At 45.0% G+C, this 13,190-nt stretch overlaps 1 protein-coding gene across 1 annotated transcript in view; it reads left to right on the forward strand.

Moving 5' to 3' along the window:
- The window catches only part of LOC147707146 (NBAS subunit of NRZ tethering complex-like), a 167,511-nt gene that overhangs the window by 132,385 nt on the left and 21,936 nt on the right, over nucleotides 1–13,190 (forward strand). The window contains exon 4 of the mRNA XM_086925628.1: nucleotides 1,025–1,102. Within this exon, the coding sequence (XP_086781754.1) occupies nucleotides 1,025–1,102 (78 nt within the window). The remainder of the gene's footprint in view (nucleotides 1–1,024; nucleotides 1,103–13,190) is intronic.

Consider the following 13,190-nt stretch of genomic DNA (forward strand, 5'->3'; position numbering starts at 1 on the left):
TAAAGAGCAGCTGAGCCATGGCAGTGACTATACACATTTGAGTACTGCACCGTATCTTTTGCTCGTTTGCATTATTTTTTTTATTGCACACTGAGCCGTTTCCCGGCTTGCCTATTAGGTGCACACCTGTAAATGTATCTTAAAGTTATTGCGTCAGTGCCTGTTGTCTTCTCAACCGCCCACCATGGTTCCATCATGGTGACGCACTTAGCCTCCTAGTGTACCGATGCTGTTTTGTTCGAAAAGCCACTGCTCAGATCATTAAATAGTTACCTAAAGGCGTAAATACTGAAGTACCCGGTGTCTGAATATTTCAAGGCCGTTCATTTTTTCAGCAGAAGGTGCCGCTGATAATAAAAGGCGGCTAAGTCGAGAGAGCTTCCCTACCTGCCACCTGCTCCCAGTGAGCTAGGCCTTCTTCCTGCTGATTGCAGATGGCTGTCAGGCGACGCCATCTGCGGCACGCGCCTCTCCCCGCACCTATAGGCGCGCCAAGGAGCCATTGACTCGTCGACGGGCACGGCTCCCCGCAGCCGCGCGAGCCATCCCTCACCCTCGCTGGAGTGGTAATTACGCGCTGTGCTTTTCTATGATTGCTCAGCACATTCCATTCCGGGGCTTAATTAAATATTAAAATCTCATCAGCGTCCTCCGTGGCGCGGTGGAGGTTTTTACCGTGCCTGTGATGTCATTCTGATGATTTAGTTCCTCACCCCGTAGGCTTGCACCAATGAGCCTTAAAGATTATCTTTTTTATGGGCCGGCTAATGACCCCATCCGTCAGCGCTCTGCGTGTCGCTGCTGTCCGGTAGAGCTCTTGCTGCACGACATTATTCTAGCGAGGTTTAATGGCCTTGAAAGCAAAGCTCTAAACTGGGCTACTGTTATCCAGGTTATTGTACCGCATCACCTCGCGCAACAGATGTCTTTCCGAACTTAAATACAATGGATTTTATTTTGACATGTTTGTTTTATATCCTAACGCTTGATTTTTAACGCTTGATTTTTTTTCTCCTAAATCTAGTCCTGCAAAATTCTCGCTCCCACCCGGACTTGTCCGCCTTGTCAGTAAGCAGATCAACTGGCACCTGGTTCTTGCAAGGTAATTATGCAAAAACGTGTTCTGCTGAGTGTGTGCACTGTTAAGAAATGATATTTTACTCGTTGTGGCTGTTGATGTGCGTGCCGGCTCCTTTAGATTATCATAACTTGCCTGTTCAGAAATAATTCCGGGATGTGGTTGGTGGCAGTCATTCCTTGCCTCACTTCCCCCCTGTGGTGAACTTTACGACTTTAAGCCCTAGTGATTGACAAGATCAGCCTGGCTCTGAAAGACACCCATTCACTTCTCTGGTAGAAAACTGTTGCCAATTGATCCAGAATTGTGTCTTTAATTTGTCTCATACTGTGGAGTCCTGTCTCAGAATGTCTAGGGCTGAGCCACGACCTTCCATCATACAATTCCAACCTCAACGGTATCAACAAGGATTGGCAATGCTAGTCAGCCTCCTTAACCTTTATATTAAACAGACACAATCAATTAGCTTTGCCAGTGCTTGTTTATAGTAGACTTAATTAATTGTCATTACCTCATTGTCGCTTCCCTTCATTACAACATTGTGGCAATCCTGCCTCACCAGACATGGCATGACCAGAATCGCAAAGTCACTGCGGGCACAAAGAGGAGAAAAGAGCGAGAAATGGCATAGATCCCCCAACTCATAAGCAAAAACTGAGAAGACGACAGGAAAATAAGTGTGTCAAACGAAAGCCACAGAACCTAAGGCACTTGACTGTTGAAGAAAAAACAAGTGAAGCCTCAAGCTCGAGCTGTAACTGAACACAATTCCAGTTCAACAGTTTGAAAAACTAGAGGACACAATCCATCTTAGGCGCGAGGAGTCGCATGAAGGACAAGAGAAACGCTAATAAAGAGCAACAGGTATAAAACCGCCATAACCTCCTAGGCGAAGTAAAGTGAAGAAGTAAAATACCAAAAACAATTCCCAGCTACATATAGGCTGCTGCTGCACACGTCACACAACCAGTCAGCAACATACCGAGCTGTCCAGGGCCCCAGAGTGGGCACATGAGTGGCTGTATGGGTGAGTTAGTGGGTATGTGAGTGGCAGTATGAGTGAGCGGATATGTGAGTGGCTCTATGGATGAGTGATTGGTTGTGTGAGTACTGGTATGGGTCTGTGAATGGGTATGTGAGGGGTTGTGTGGGAGTGGGTGTATGAGAGTTACTATGGGGGTGTGAGTGGTATGGTAGGGGTTCTGTGGGTGACGTCATCAGTGATGTAAATTGAGATATCATCATTGATGTTACTGAACATGTCATGAGTAACGCAACATATGAGGTCATAAGCCGTGCATTGTGGGGGCGTAAGTTATAGTTAGCTCAGGTAACTGCTGAATTTCACTGGTTTTGTGCAAGTGAAATCTGAGATTCACTATGATGTCCCAGTAACCCTTGTTTTTTTCAGTGAATATCAGACACCAATAGTGTTTACAGTAATGAGTTCTTGGGCACCATTAAATAACTGAGGGAACTTAAGAACATACTTGTTCCCCTATATGCCTTTATGGAGCAATACTGATTTTACTCTAGATATATGAACAGCTGCCTTCAAGAAATGCTATGAGCTTGTGCATCAGGCTAGTAGATCTGTGTTTCGGCAGTCAGAGTAAACGTTCTGTGGACAGTAAGAAGTAGTATGGCCTTACACCAAATTACAAAAAGAGCTATTTCTTGACCAAGGGCTATACATAATTACAACGTAGGTGCCTCCAACACTCAGTCAAACAAGGGCCTCGAGACACTCTCAGACATGAAACATGCTATCGCTGTTCTAGATCAAGTCATCCAAACAAAAAACAAAGGCAGCAGAATTGCCTGTAAAGACATGTGGAAAAAGATCTATACTTGCATTTAGATGAAGTCCACAGGGCAGAAATCTTCATAGCAAATACTAATTTTGTGAGCTAAACATTTTAAGATACTTTACGCTGCAATTCAACTCCTGAAAAACTGCATATAGTATACCTGCACAGATCTGGCGGATGCTGGAGAGGTTGTCGTAAGTTATAGAATATTACTTGTATACTAACAAGTTACTAAGAGAATATAATAAGTGCTATTATGCAGAATATAAGAAGTGAGAAGGATGGCTGCCCAGAGATGATCATTCTAGCCTGCCCATGGAATGGTATATATACTATACCCACTACAAACCAGTAAATGCAAATTGATTTCTACCCTACGTTTCGTAGCCAAACAAGGCACAATAGCACTGTGGTGGTAAATCCAATGTTCCCACAATGGAAACCTGATGGGTGTGGATTTGTTCCTTATTGGGAGTGAAAAAGTTAGCATGGAATGAAAAAAGGGGTTGTGAAAGTTGGGGATACTTGCACAATATTGCTTTGGTGCTCAAAAAGTTTGTGTGTGTTCTAGATTGTGGACGCACCATGAGGACTGTTATCTTGAATAAAGAAGTATCACCTAAGATTGCTTGATCTGTTGATTGTAGGATAGGAGCAATGTACCTATGATGAACCTTTGCAGCAAGAGGAGTGTGAGGGGGGAGTGAGGAGGAGAACATTGGAAAAAGGGATACAGTTATTAAGGATGTAATGAATTAGTTACCAATGGTGTCTGATGTGCACTGGTCACTGGTGGAAGACATTTACTATTATGCAAAATGTTCTTTTAATTTTTTTATTTTAAAGAGTGAACCATCCCACCCTCCTAGACAGCCTGCAGTCAAGACTGAGGTTCACTGACCATGTCCTTCACTGATTCTTCTCCTTACTTTCCAACTGACACCACTTTGTGCCCATAGGCAGAGCTAGGAAACAAACTATCCCTATCACCTGTGAAGAACCCCAGTCCTCCATTCTGTCTCCTGTTGCTTAAAGCTACACATGGAGGTCAATTGGTGCTCTATTCGCAGATAACTGAATCAAGATTTACTTATATGCTGATGAGTCACAGCTCTACTTGTAATTCTCATTTGTTTCAGATATCCAAACCTCAAACACCTCTTGCACATCATCCACACCTGGATGTTCATTTCCTATCCGAAGCTTGCTACAATGAAGACTGAGTTCATGTTGTTTGCCAAGAACAATAAACAACCTGGCTCAGTTACATGAAGCTTGATAGCTTAGAATCTCAACTTTATTCGTATGCTATGTCTCTTGAATTCACCCCGGACACCAACCTCATCCTCAAGGGACACATTGCCCAAAAAAATATAGAGAGGACCTGGTACCAGCTCTCTATTCGAAAGAAAGTCAAACTATTTCTTCCACAAAACGACTTCAGAACTTCTGGTAGAGTCATCATACCCTTGCATCTGGGTGGTGATAATGCCCTATTCCATGGCCTCCATGACTCCACACTGGCACCCCTTTGGGGCATCCTACACGCTGGAGCACACCTTATCCAGCGCTTAAAGAGTTATGATCGCATAATTCCCAGCCTGCTGGACTTAAATTGGCTTCCCTTACCAGCCCTTTACCATCTTCCAAATCAGCTGCATTATTTACAAAGCTATCCTGACCAGCACACTTTTCTTGCAGATATGTTAACCATCTGTGGTGGATCTTCACACCTGCAGCTAAGACACTATCGAACTGCAGATTAAGCAGTGTAAAAAAGAAAAAAACACAAGGCAGCAGGCCTTTTCCATCTGTACACCCAAGATCTGCAACAACACCCTGTATCCATCAGGATCATCCCAACGCTGCTCAATTTAGAAAAGGGTTGGAGAGTCACTCCTTGAATGAATACTAGATCATAATGCATTAACCATCAACAACTCCGCTTCCTCTCATCTTACTCGCTGTCTTTGACCATGTACGGCAGGCCGCTGCCCTTTGGCTAGGTTTGTGCTTTAGAAACGTAGTTACCAAGGAGGGATTCATCAGGAAATGGGGATCTCTGGATACCCCAGTCTTTTTGGAAAGTCTAGAGAATTCCCCACCTGTCCTCAACACCGACCTTAATCTAGCGGTATCCAACATCTCCAACTGACTTAACGCTGCTTGTGACACACACGCCCGCTGAAAAAACGTAAAACCATTCATCAGTCTGATGCCCACAAATGGTTCTCCCCCGACCTTAGGGCAAAAAAACTCATTGTTCGGCAAAAGGAGCGAGAGTGGAGAAGAACTTACAACACCCTTGATAAGACCCGCTACTTAGCCGCTCGTGCTGACTACATGAAGACCATTGTCTTAGCCAAGACCACTTTTTAGGTCTCGGCTCAACGCGCGGAAGCGCGTCTCCGCCGAGATCTTTTGTCAGCGACTATGCTTCCCAGGAGACAGTTTCGGCCCCGCGCATCCTTCGAGGCGATTTGTAACTGGAACGCGCGCTGTGGCCAGGCGCTGTCTCCTGGGAAGCTCAAGCACCACACACGCATGCGCATACACACACACAAGCGCCCATGCACGCACGCACATACATACATACAGAGACACCACCCCTGACACATACACACACATGCGCACACACACAAGTGCACCGAGGCCCCCCCTCCCTCCCCCGCCGTCACCGTCGCACACATACATACACACACGAGCATACACGCACACACACACAAGTGCACCAAGCCCCCCCAGCCTTTGGGAACTTACCTGGCCAATGTCGGGGACTCTGCTCAGCACGCGGCGCCCAACCTCCTGCTGGCGCGGCCCCGGGGCTCCACACCGCTCACAGGAGCCCCGGGCGCGAGACGCATTTCACTCCGCCTGCCTCCTCTTCCGGTCTGGACGTGGCCCCGCCCCCGTCACAGGCGACCGTGCCTGACTTCCGGGGCGGCCGCGGCGGGATTCCGGGGGCATACTCAATTCTATATTTAAAGTGCCTCCTACTGTGTAATGTGACAGGCGGCCTGAAATTATGTTTTGCGAGACGTTTTTATGATGTAAACTTTTAAAAGATCTCTTTGAAAGAAGAATTTGCAGACTAAACAAAACGACGGCATTGGAGACAAACAGGAAATGTACCAGAATTTTAGAAACAAAAGACGAAGTATGGAACGAAATAGTGACAAGGAAATAGAACAGTCTCTCACAAAAGTATACAGAAAACGGTGAGACCTATTAAATGTAGCTCTCAGGCTCACTGCAGTAGTAATCAGTTGCAGGAAGGTATTTGCAACTTGTGAATGAGCATAGCAGCATGAATCATACTTAGTAATAACCATAAAATATGGCGGAAGGCGCGATACTAAAGAATCATTGTAAAGTGAGTGCAGAGTCGTGAGTGCAGAGTCGTGAGTGCAGAGTCGTGAGTGCAGAGTCGTGAGTGCAGAGTCGTGAGTGCAGAGTCGTGAGTGCAGAGTCGTGAGTGCAGAGTCGTAATGCAGAGTAGTGAGTAGTGAGTGCAGAGTGGTAATGCATAGTAGTGAGTGCAGAGTAGTGAGTGCAGAGTAGTGAGTGCAGAGTAGTGAGTGCAGAGTAGTGAGTGCAGAGTAGTGAGTGCAGAGTAGTGAGTGCAGAGTGCAGAGTAGTGAGTGCAGAGTAGTGAGTGCAGAGTAGTGAGTGCAGAGTAGTGAGTGCAGAGTAGTGAGTGCAGAGTAGTGAGTGCAGAGTAGTGAGTGCAGAGTAGTGAGTGCAGAGTAGTGAGTGCAGAGTAGTGAGTGCAGAGTAGTGAGTAGTGAGTGCAGAGTAGTGAGTAGTGAGTGCAGAGTAGTGAGTAGTGAGTGCAGAGTAGTGAGTAGTGAGTGCAGAGTAGTGAGTGCAGAGTAGTGAGTGCAGAGTAGTGAGTGCAGAGTAGTGAGTGCAGAGTAGTGAGTGCAGAGTAGTGAGTGCAGAGTAGTGAGTAGTGAGTGCAGAGTAGTGAGTGCAGAGTAGTGAGTGCAGAGTAGTGAGTAGTGAGTGTGCAGAGTAGTGAGTAGTGAGTGTGCAGAGTAGTGAGTGTGCAGAGTAGTGAGTGTGCAGAGTAGTGAGTGCATAGTGAGTGCAGAGTGGTAATGCAGAGTAGTGAGTAGTGAGTGCAGAGTAGTGAGTAGTGAGTAGTGAGTGCAGAGTAGTGAGTAGTGAGTGCAGAGTAGTGAGTGCAGAGTAGTGAGTAGTGAGTGCAGAGTAGTGAGTGCAGAGTAGTGAGTAGTGAGTGCAGAGTAGTGAGTAGTGAGTGTGCAGAGTAGTGAGTGCAGAGTAGTGAGTGCATAGTGAGTGCAGAGTGGTAATGCAGAGTAGTGAGTAGTGAGTGCAGGGTGGTAATGCAGAGTAGTGAGTAGTGAGTGTGCAGAGTAGTGAGTAGTGAGTGTGCAGAGTAGTGAGTGCAGAGAGAGTGTGCAGAGTAGTGAGTAGTGAGTGTGCAGAGTAGTGAGTGCAGAGAGAGTGTGCAGAGTAGTGAGTAGTGAGTGTGCAGAGTAGTGAGTGCAGAGAGAGTGTGCAGAGTAGTGAGTAGTGAGTGCTGAGTAGTGAGTGCAGAGTAGTGAGTAGTGAGTGCAGAGTAGTGAGTAGTGAGTGTGCAGAGTAGTGAGTGCAGAGTAGTGAGTGCAGAGTGGTAATGCAGAGTAGTGAGTAGTGAGTGCAGGGTGGTAATGCAGAGTAGTGAGTAGTGAGTGTGCAGAGTAGTGAGTAGTGAGTGTGCAGAGTAGTGAGTGCAGAGAGAGTGTGCAGAGTAGTGAGTAGTGAGTGTGCAGAGTAGTGAGTGCAGAGAGAGTGTGCAGAGTAGTGAGTAGTGAGTGCAGAGTAGTGAGTAGTGAGTGCAGAGTAGTGAGTAGTGAGTGCAGAGTAGTGAGTAGTGAGTGCAGAGTAGTGAGTGCAGAGTAGTGAGTAGTGAGTGTGCAGAGTAGTGAGTGCAGAGAGAGTGTGCAGAGTAGTGAGTGCAGAGTAGTGAGTGCATAGTGAGTGCAGAGTGGTAATGCAGAGTAGTGAGTAGTGAGTGCAGAGGGGTAATGCAGAGTAGTGAGTAGTGAGTAGTGAGTAGTGAGTGCAGAGTAGTGAGTAGTGAGTGTGCAGAGTAGTGAGTAGTGAGTGTGAAGAGTAGTGAGTGCAGAGAGAGTGTGCAGAGTAGTGAGTAGTGAGTGTGCAGAGTAGTGGGTGCAGAGAGAGTGTGCAGAGTAGTGAGTGCAGAGTAGTGAGTAGTGAGTGCAGAGTAGTGAGTGCAGAGTAGTGACTAGTGAGTGCAGAGTAGTGAGTGCAGAGTAGTGACTAGTGAGTGCAGAGTAGTGAGTAGTGAGTATGCAGAGTAGTGAGTGCAGAGAGAGTGTGCAGAGTAGTGAGTGCAGAGTGAGTGTGCAGAGTAGTGAGTAGTGAGTGTGCAGAGTAGTGAGTGCAGAGTAGTGAGTGCAGAGTAGTGAGTGCAGAGTAGTGAGTGCAGAGTAGTGAGTGCAGAGTAGTGAGTGCAGAGTAGTGACTAGTGAGTGCAGAGTAGTGAGTGCAGAGTAGTGACTAGTGAGTGCAGAGTAGTGAGTAGTGAGTATGCAGAGTAGTGAGTGCAGAGAGAGTGTGCAGAGTAGTGAGTGCAGAGAGAGTGTGCAGAGTAGTGAGTGCAGAGTGAGTGTGCAGAGTAGTGAGTAGTGAGTGTGCAGAGTAGTGAGTGCAGAGTAGTGAGTGCAGAGTAGTGAGTGCAGAGTAGTGAGTAGTGAGTGCAGAGTAGTGAGTAGTGAGTGCAGAGTAGTGAGTAGTGAGTGCAGAGTATTGAGTAGTGAGTGCAGAGTATTGAGTAGTGAGTGTGCAGAGTAGTGAGTGCAGAGAGAGTGTGCAGAGTAGTGAGTGCAGAGTAGTGAGTAGTGAGTGCAGAGTAGTGAGTAGTGAGTGCAGAGTAGTGAGTGCAGAGTAGTGACTAGTGAGTGCAGAGTAGTGAGTAGTGAGTGTGCAGAGTAGTGAGTGCAGAGAGAGTGTGCAGAGTAGTGAGTGCAGAGTGAGTGTGCAGAGTAGTGAGTGCAGAGTGAGTGTGCAGAGTAGTGAGTAGTGAGTGTGCAGAGTAGTGAGTGCAGAGTAGTGAGTGCAGAGTAGTGAGTGCAGAGTAGTGAGTGCAGAGTGAGTGTGCAGAGTAGTGAGTGCAGAGTGAGTGTGCAGAGTAGTGAGTAGTGAGTGTGCAGAGTAGTGAGTGCAGAGTAGTGAGTGCAGAGTAGTGAGTGCAGAGTAGTGAGTGCAGAGTAGTGAGTGCAGAGTAGTGAGTGCAGAGTAGTGAGTGCAGAGTAGTGAGTGCAGAGTAGTGAGTAGTGAGTGCTGAGTAGTGAGTAGTGAGTGCTGAGTAGTGAGTAGTGAGTGCAGAGTAGTGAGTAGTGAGTGCAGAGTAGTGAGTAGTGAGTGTGCAGAGTAGTGAGTGCAGAGAGAGTGTGCAGAGTAGTGAGTGCAGAGAGAGTGTGCAGAGTAGTGAGTGCAGAGAGAGTGTGCAGAGTAGTGAGTGCAGAGAGAGTGTGCAGAGCAGTGAGTGCAGAGAGAGTGTGCAGAGCAGTGAGTGCAGAGTGAGTGTGCAGAGCAGTGATTGCAGAGTGAGTGTGCAGAGCAGTGATTGCAGAGTGAGTGTGCAGAGCAGTGAGTGCAGAGTGAGTGTGCAGAGCATTGTGTGCTGTTGAGTGCAGAGTGCTGTGTATTGGCAATGTTAATGACAATGCCATTTATTTTTGATTTAAAGAAACAAAAATGTCATGAGCAATGCCAATAGCTCTACCTTTAATGATGCCGAGACCATTGCATTGCAAATGCTTGTTTCTCTAGTCTAATCGAACAGTCAAATAACAACTCTAAGGAGATCTTCTCCATTGTTAATAAGCTTTCGAACCCTAGTAGAACTCAGCTTAAGCCCGCTGTCACTCAGGACTTCTGCAATACTCTTCACCAATATTTCTTGGACAAAATTGCAACAATTAAATCTAGTATCCGCGTTTGACACGGTCAACCACGACATTCTTCTCGGCCTTGTCAAACTAGCCGGCATCTGTGGCTCGGCCCACGACTGGATCAGGTCCTTTCTTAGTGACCGCACCCAGGCAGTCGGCTTGCCCCCTTTTTCATCTCATAAACTTCATACCACCTGCGGGGTCCCCCAGGGTTCCTCACTGTCACCCATTCTGTTTAATATTTATATGCTTCCTTTGCTTCAGTCCCTAAAATCCTTTAAAGTCACCACTTTTAATTACCCAGATGATCTGCAACTCACCTTCACAATTGACAACTCCCCAGATTCGATTTATCAATTCCAGAATACCATGCTTCATATCTGTCAGTGGATGGATGGAAACCAATTGAAGTTAATTCCGGACAAGACAGAACTGGTTCTCTTCGGCAATAGTCAACTACTGTGGGGCCCTCATTATTGGCCATCCAAACTTGCCCCCCCCCCCTACTCCATCTATCTCGGTTAAAAGCCCGGGGGTGCTCATTGATAGTGAGCTCTCATTAAAACCACAAGTAAATTCAGTTGTGTCTACTTGTTTTTTCCAGCTTCGGAAAATAAAAAAGATCAGCCGGATGCTCACTCAATCAGCTCTGACCCAGGTGGTAATAGCCTTGGTGTTGTCACATCTAGACTACGCCAATGCCATCTATCTGGGTCTCCCTGTTACACTTAGTAAGTGCCTGCAGATGGCCCAAAATCAGGCGGCTAGACTTATATATCTCCTCCCACGATGGCAGTCAGCCAGACCTCTTTTGAGGCAACTTCATTGGCTCCCGATCACACACCGCGTTACCTTCAAATCGGCGTGCATAACTTTGAAGTCCTTACACGCTCGTAGCCCGAAGTTTATTCAGGATCTTCTGTCCAGATATATCCCGTCCCGCAGCCTTCGTTCTGCTTCTCAAATCCTTTTGACTGTCCCTCGCTATAGGTCCCTACGCAAGGGAGGCCGCAGGTTTGCCACTCTTGCTTCAAAGCTATGGAACTCCCTCCCCTTGGAAATTTGCTCTTGTACTACTCTTCTCCCATTGAGGAGGCTCCTAAAAACTTGGCTGTTTGTCCAGGCCTTGGCTTAATTCCCTTGATGGTCTCCTAACTGTAGTTTCAGAGCTCTGTCGGTTAGCGCCATGAAGCCTTCGGGTGTGTGAGCGCTTATAAAACCTTGTTAAGATAAGATAAGAAATGGCATATACCTACGTACATGCATGCATACATCAATATTTATTGAAAATTAAAGTAACCCCAGGTTCTATAGACACACAACATTTTTACATTTGTAAGTTACTTTCCAAGTGAGTGTCACAACTTCTGGGTAAACGAGTCATGCATTCAGATCTACTAGTAGGCAATTAATATAGATGAAACTAAGAAGGGTGGAACTTCCAACACGGTTATCAGTGATTACTCATTCATTAACAAAGAACATAGCATTAACTGTTAGATGGGTAAGTATGGTGGAAGTCACTGAGGATTTTACATGTAGGAACAGTACACAAAAGGGTTGGCTCCTGACTCCTCCCGTACTCTGGTTATAGCTGAAATATTTTGGTCCTACAATCCGCAAGGGAAATACTAGTCCCATTAATATACGGGGGAGGGGAGTACCAATTCCATCTGAGAAGCCATAAAAACACAATGTACAATGTCCTCATAGGCATAGAGATTCCATATTGTATGAATTTGGTACCTCTTTTGTGGTAACAGAGTAGTTTTTCAAAGTCCAAACAAACCCACACTTTGATGGTACTGTTAGAAATAGAGTGAGCATCATAGAATTTCTTAACCAATTCACATTCCTTTTTTCTACATTTCTTTTGTTGGAGAGCTTTTAGAAAATCCAATCTTTAATACTGTTGAAGCATAATAAAGCTTATGAGAAATGTTTAAAGGAGGGTAGAATAGAACCAAAAGGAAGCTCTTAGTAGTGAATATGTATACAGTCATTGGGCGCTTGTGTATGTAGATTATAGGTGTGATCATTGTACCATGATCAAATTACAAGTGGCCACCAAAAGTTAGCTTCGAGAAATGTCATCACCTCATCTCTTGAAACTTTAGGAAAGCGTCTTCCTTGAGAACGGGTATCCTAGTGTGACTTGGGATGGCCTTTGTACTCTGTTTTATCCTTGTCTCATGAAGATACAGGAGGATATTACCCACTGCTCGTTACCGTGCTCAGATTATTGTTTGAACATTGCTTGAAATCGTGTCTGCTGGTTTGTGGTGAATAGTGAAGAAAGATATAGAATTTTCTAATTCCCTCCGGCAATGGGAATTGTAAGTGGTTTCCTGCTGCATAACTCATACTTGATACTTAGGAAAGAATGAAGGAAATGCTGATTCTTTTGAAGTGATTGCGTTGTGTAGTCCCTGTGTTATCTCTTTCACTCTTAAATATCGACTTCAGGAGGAAACTTTAGTAGAGCAGCCTTCCTATCCATACCTCTCTTATGCAGTTGAAGGGCAATTTCATAAAGAATCTAATAAAATATTTTTTAAATTGGAAACAGATTCACTCCCAAGGGAAAAGGTGTTTCACACTTTGGGCTTCATTTCAAGTTTGATGCTAAATTTGCAATACGTGAAATGTGATGATTACGTTACTGAAGCCAGTATGTGGGCTGTTTCTCCTGTTATGTCTAGGACTATTAATAAGTAGCGGTAATCACATTTACTGCTAGTTCTGCATTTATGTATGAAGGACTTAACTCCAGCCCGAAGCTGCATGCTTTTTCTGTGCATGATGTGGCATTTAGGCACGTTTTGATAATGCACTTACATAGCATTTTGTTAGATAAGCAAACTACAATAGATGTGCGGTAATGCGATTACAGCACATTTATTTCATTTTTGCCATACTAAATAAGGTTATGTGTGTGTGTGTGTGTGTGTATATATATATATATATATATATATATATATATATATATATATATATATATATATATATATATATTCACTGAAAAAACCATAGGTTTCACACCAGTTATAGTTAGGAATTAGCATTTAAAAAACCTATCAAATTCACTGAAAAAACCATAGGTTTCACACCAGTTATAGTTAGGAATTAGCATTTAAAAAACCTATTAAATTCACTGAAAAAACTATAGGTTTCACACCAGTTATAGTTAGCTGGAAATTTTACTGATATAAAACCATTGAAATTCCCACGTTATAGTTAGATGGACTCACTATAACTTGCGCGTGCAATGCACTGCTGATGACGTCACATATTACATCACTCATGACATGGTCAGTGACATCACTCATGACATCACTGATGACACCATCCAGTGAATGTGTGTCTTTCTGAAAA

This window comes from Lissotriton vulgaris, chromosome 6 (genome assembly GCF_964263255.1).
Source record: "Lissotriton vulgaris chromosome 6, aLisVul1.2, whole genome shotgun sequence".
NCBI lineage: Eukaryota > Metazoa > Chordata > Amphibia > Caudata > Salamandridae > Lissotriton > Lissotriton vulgaris.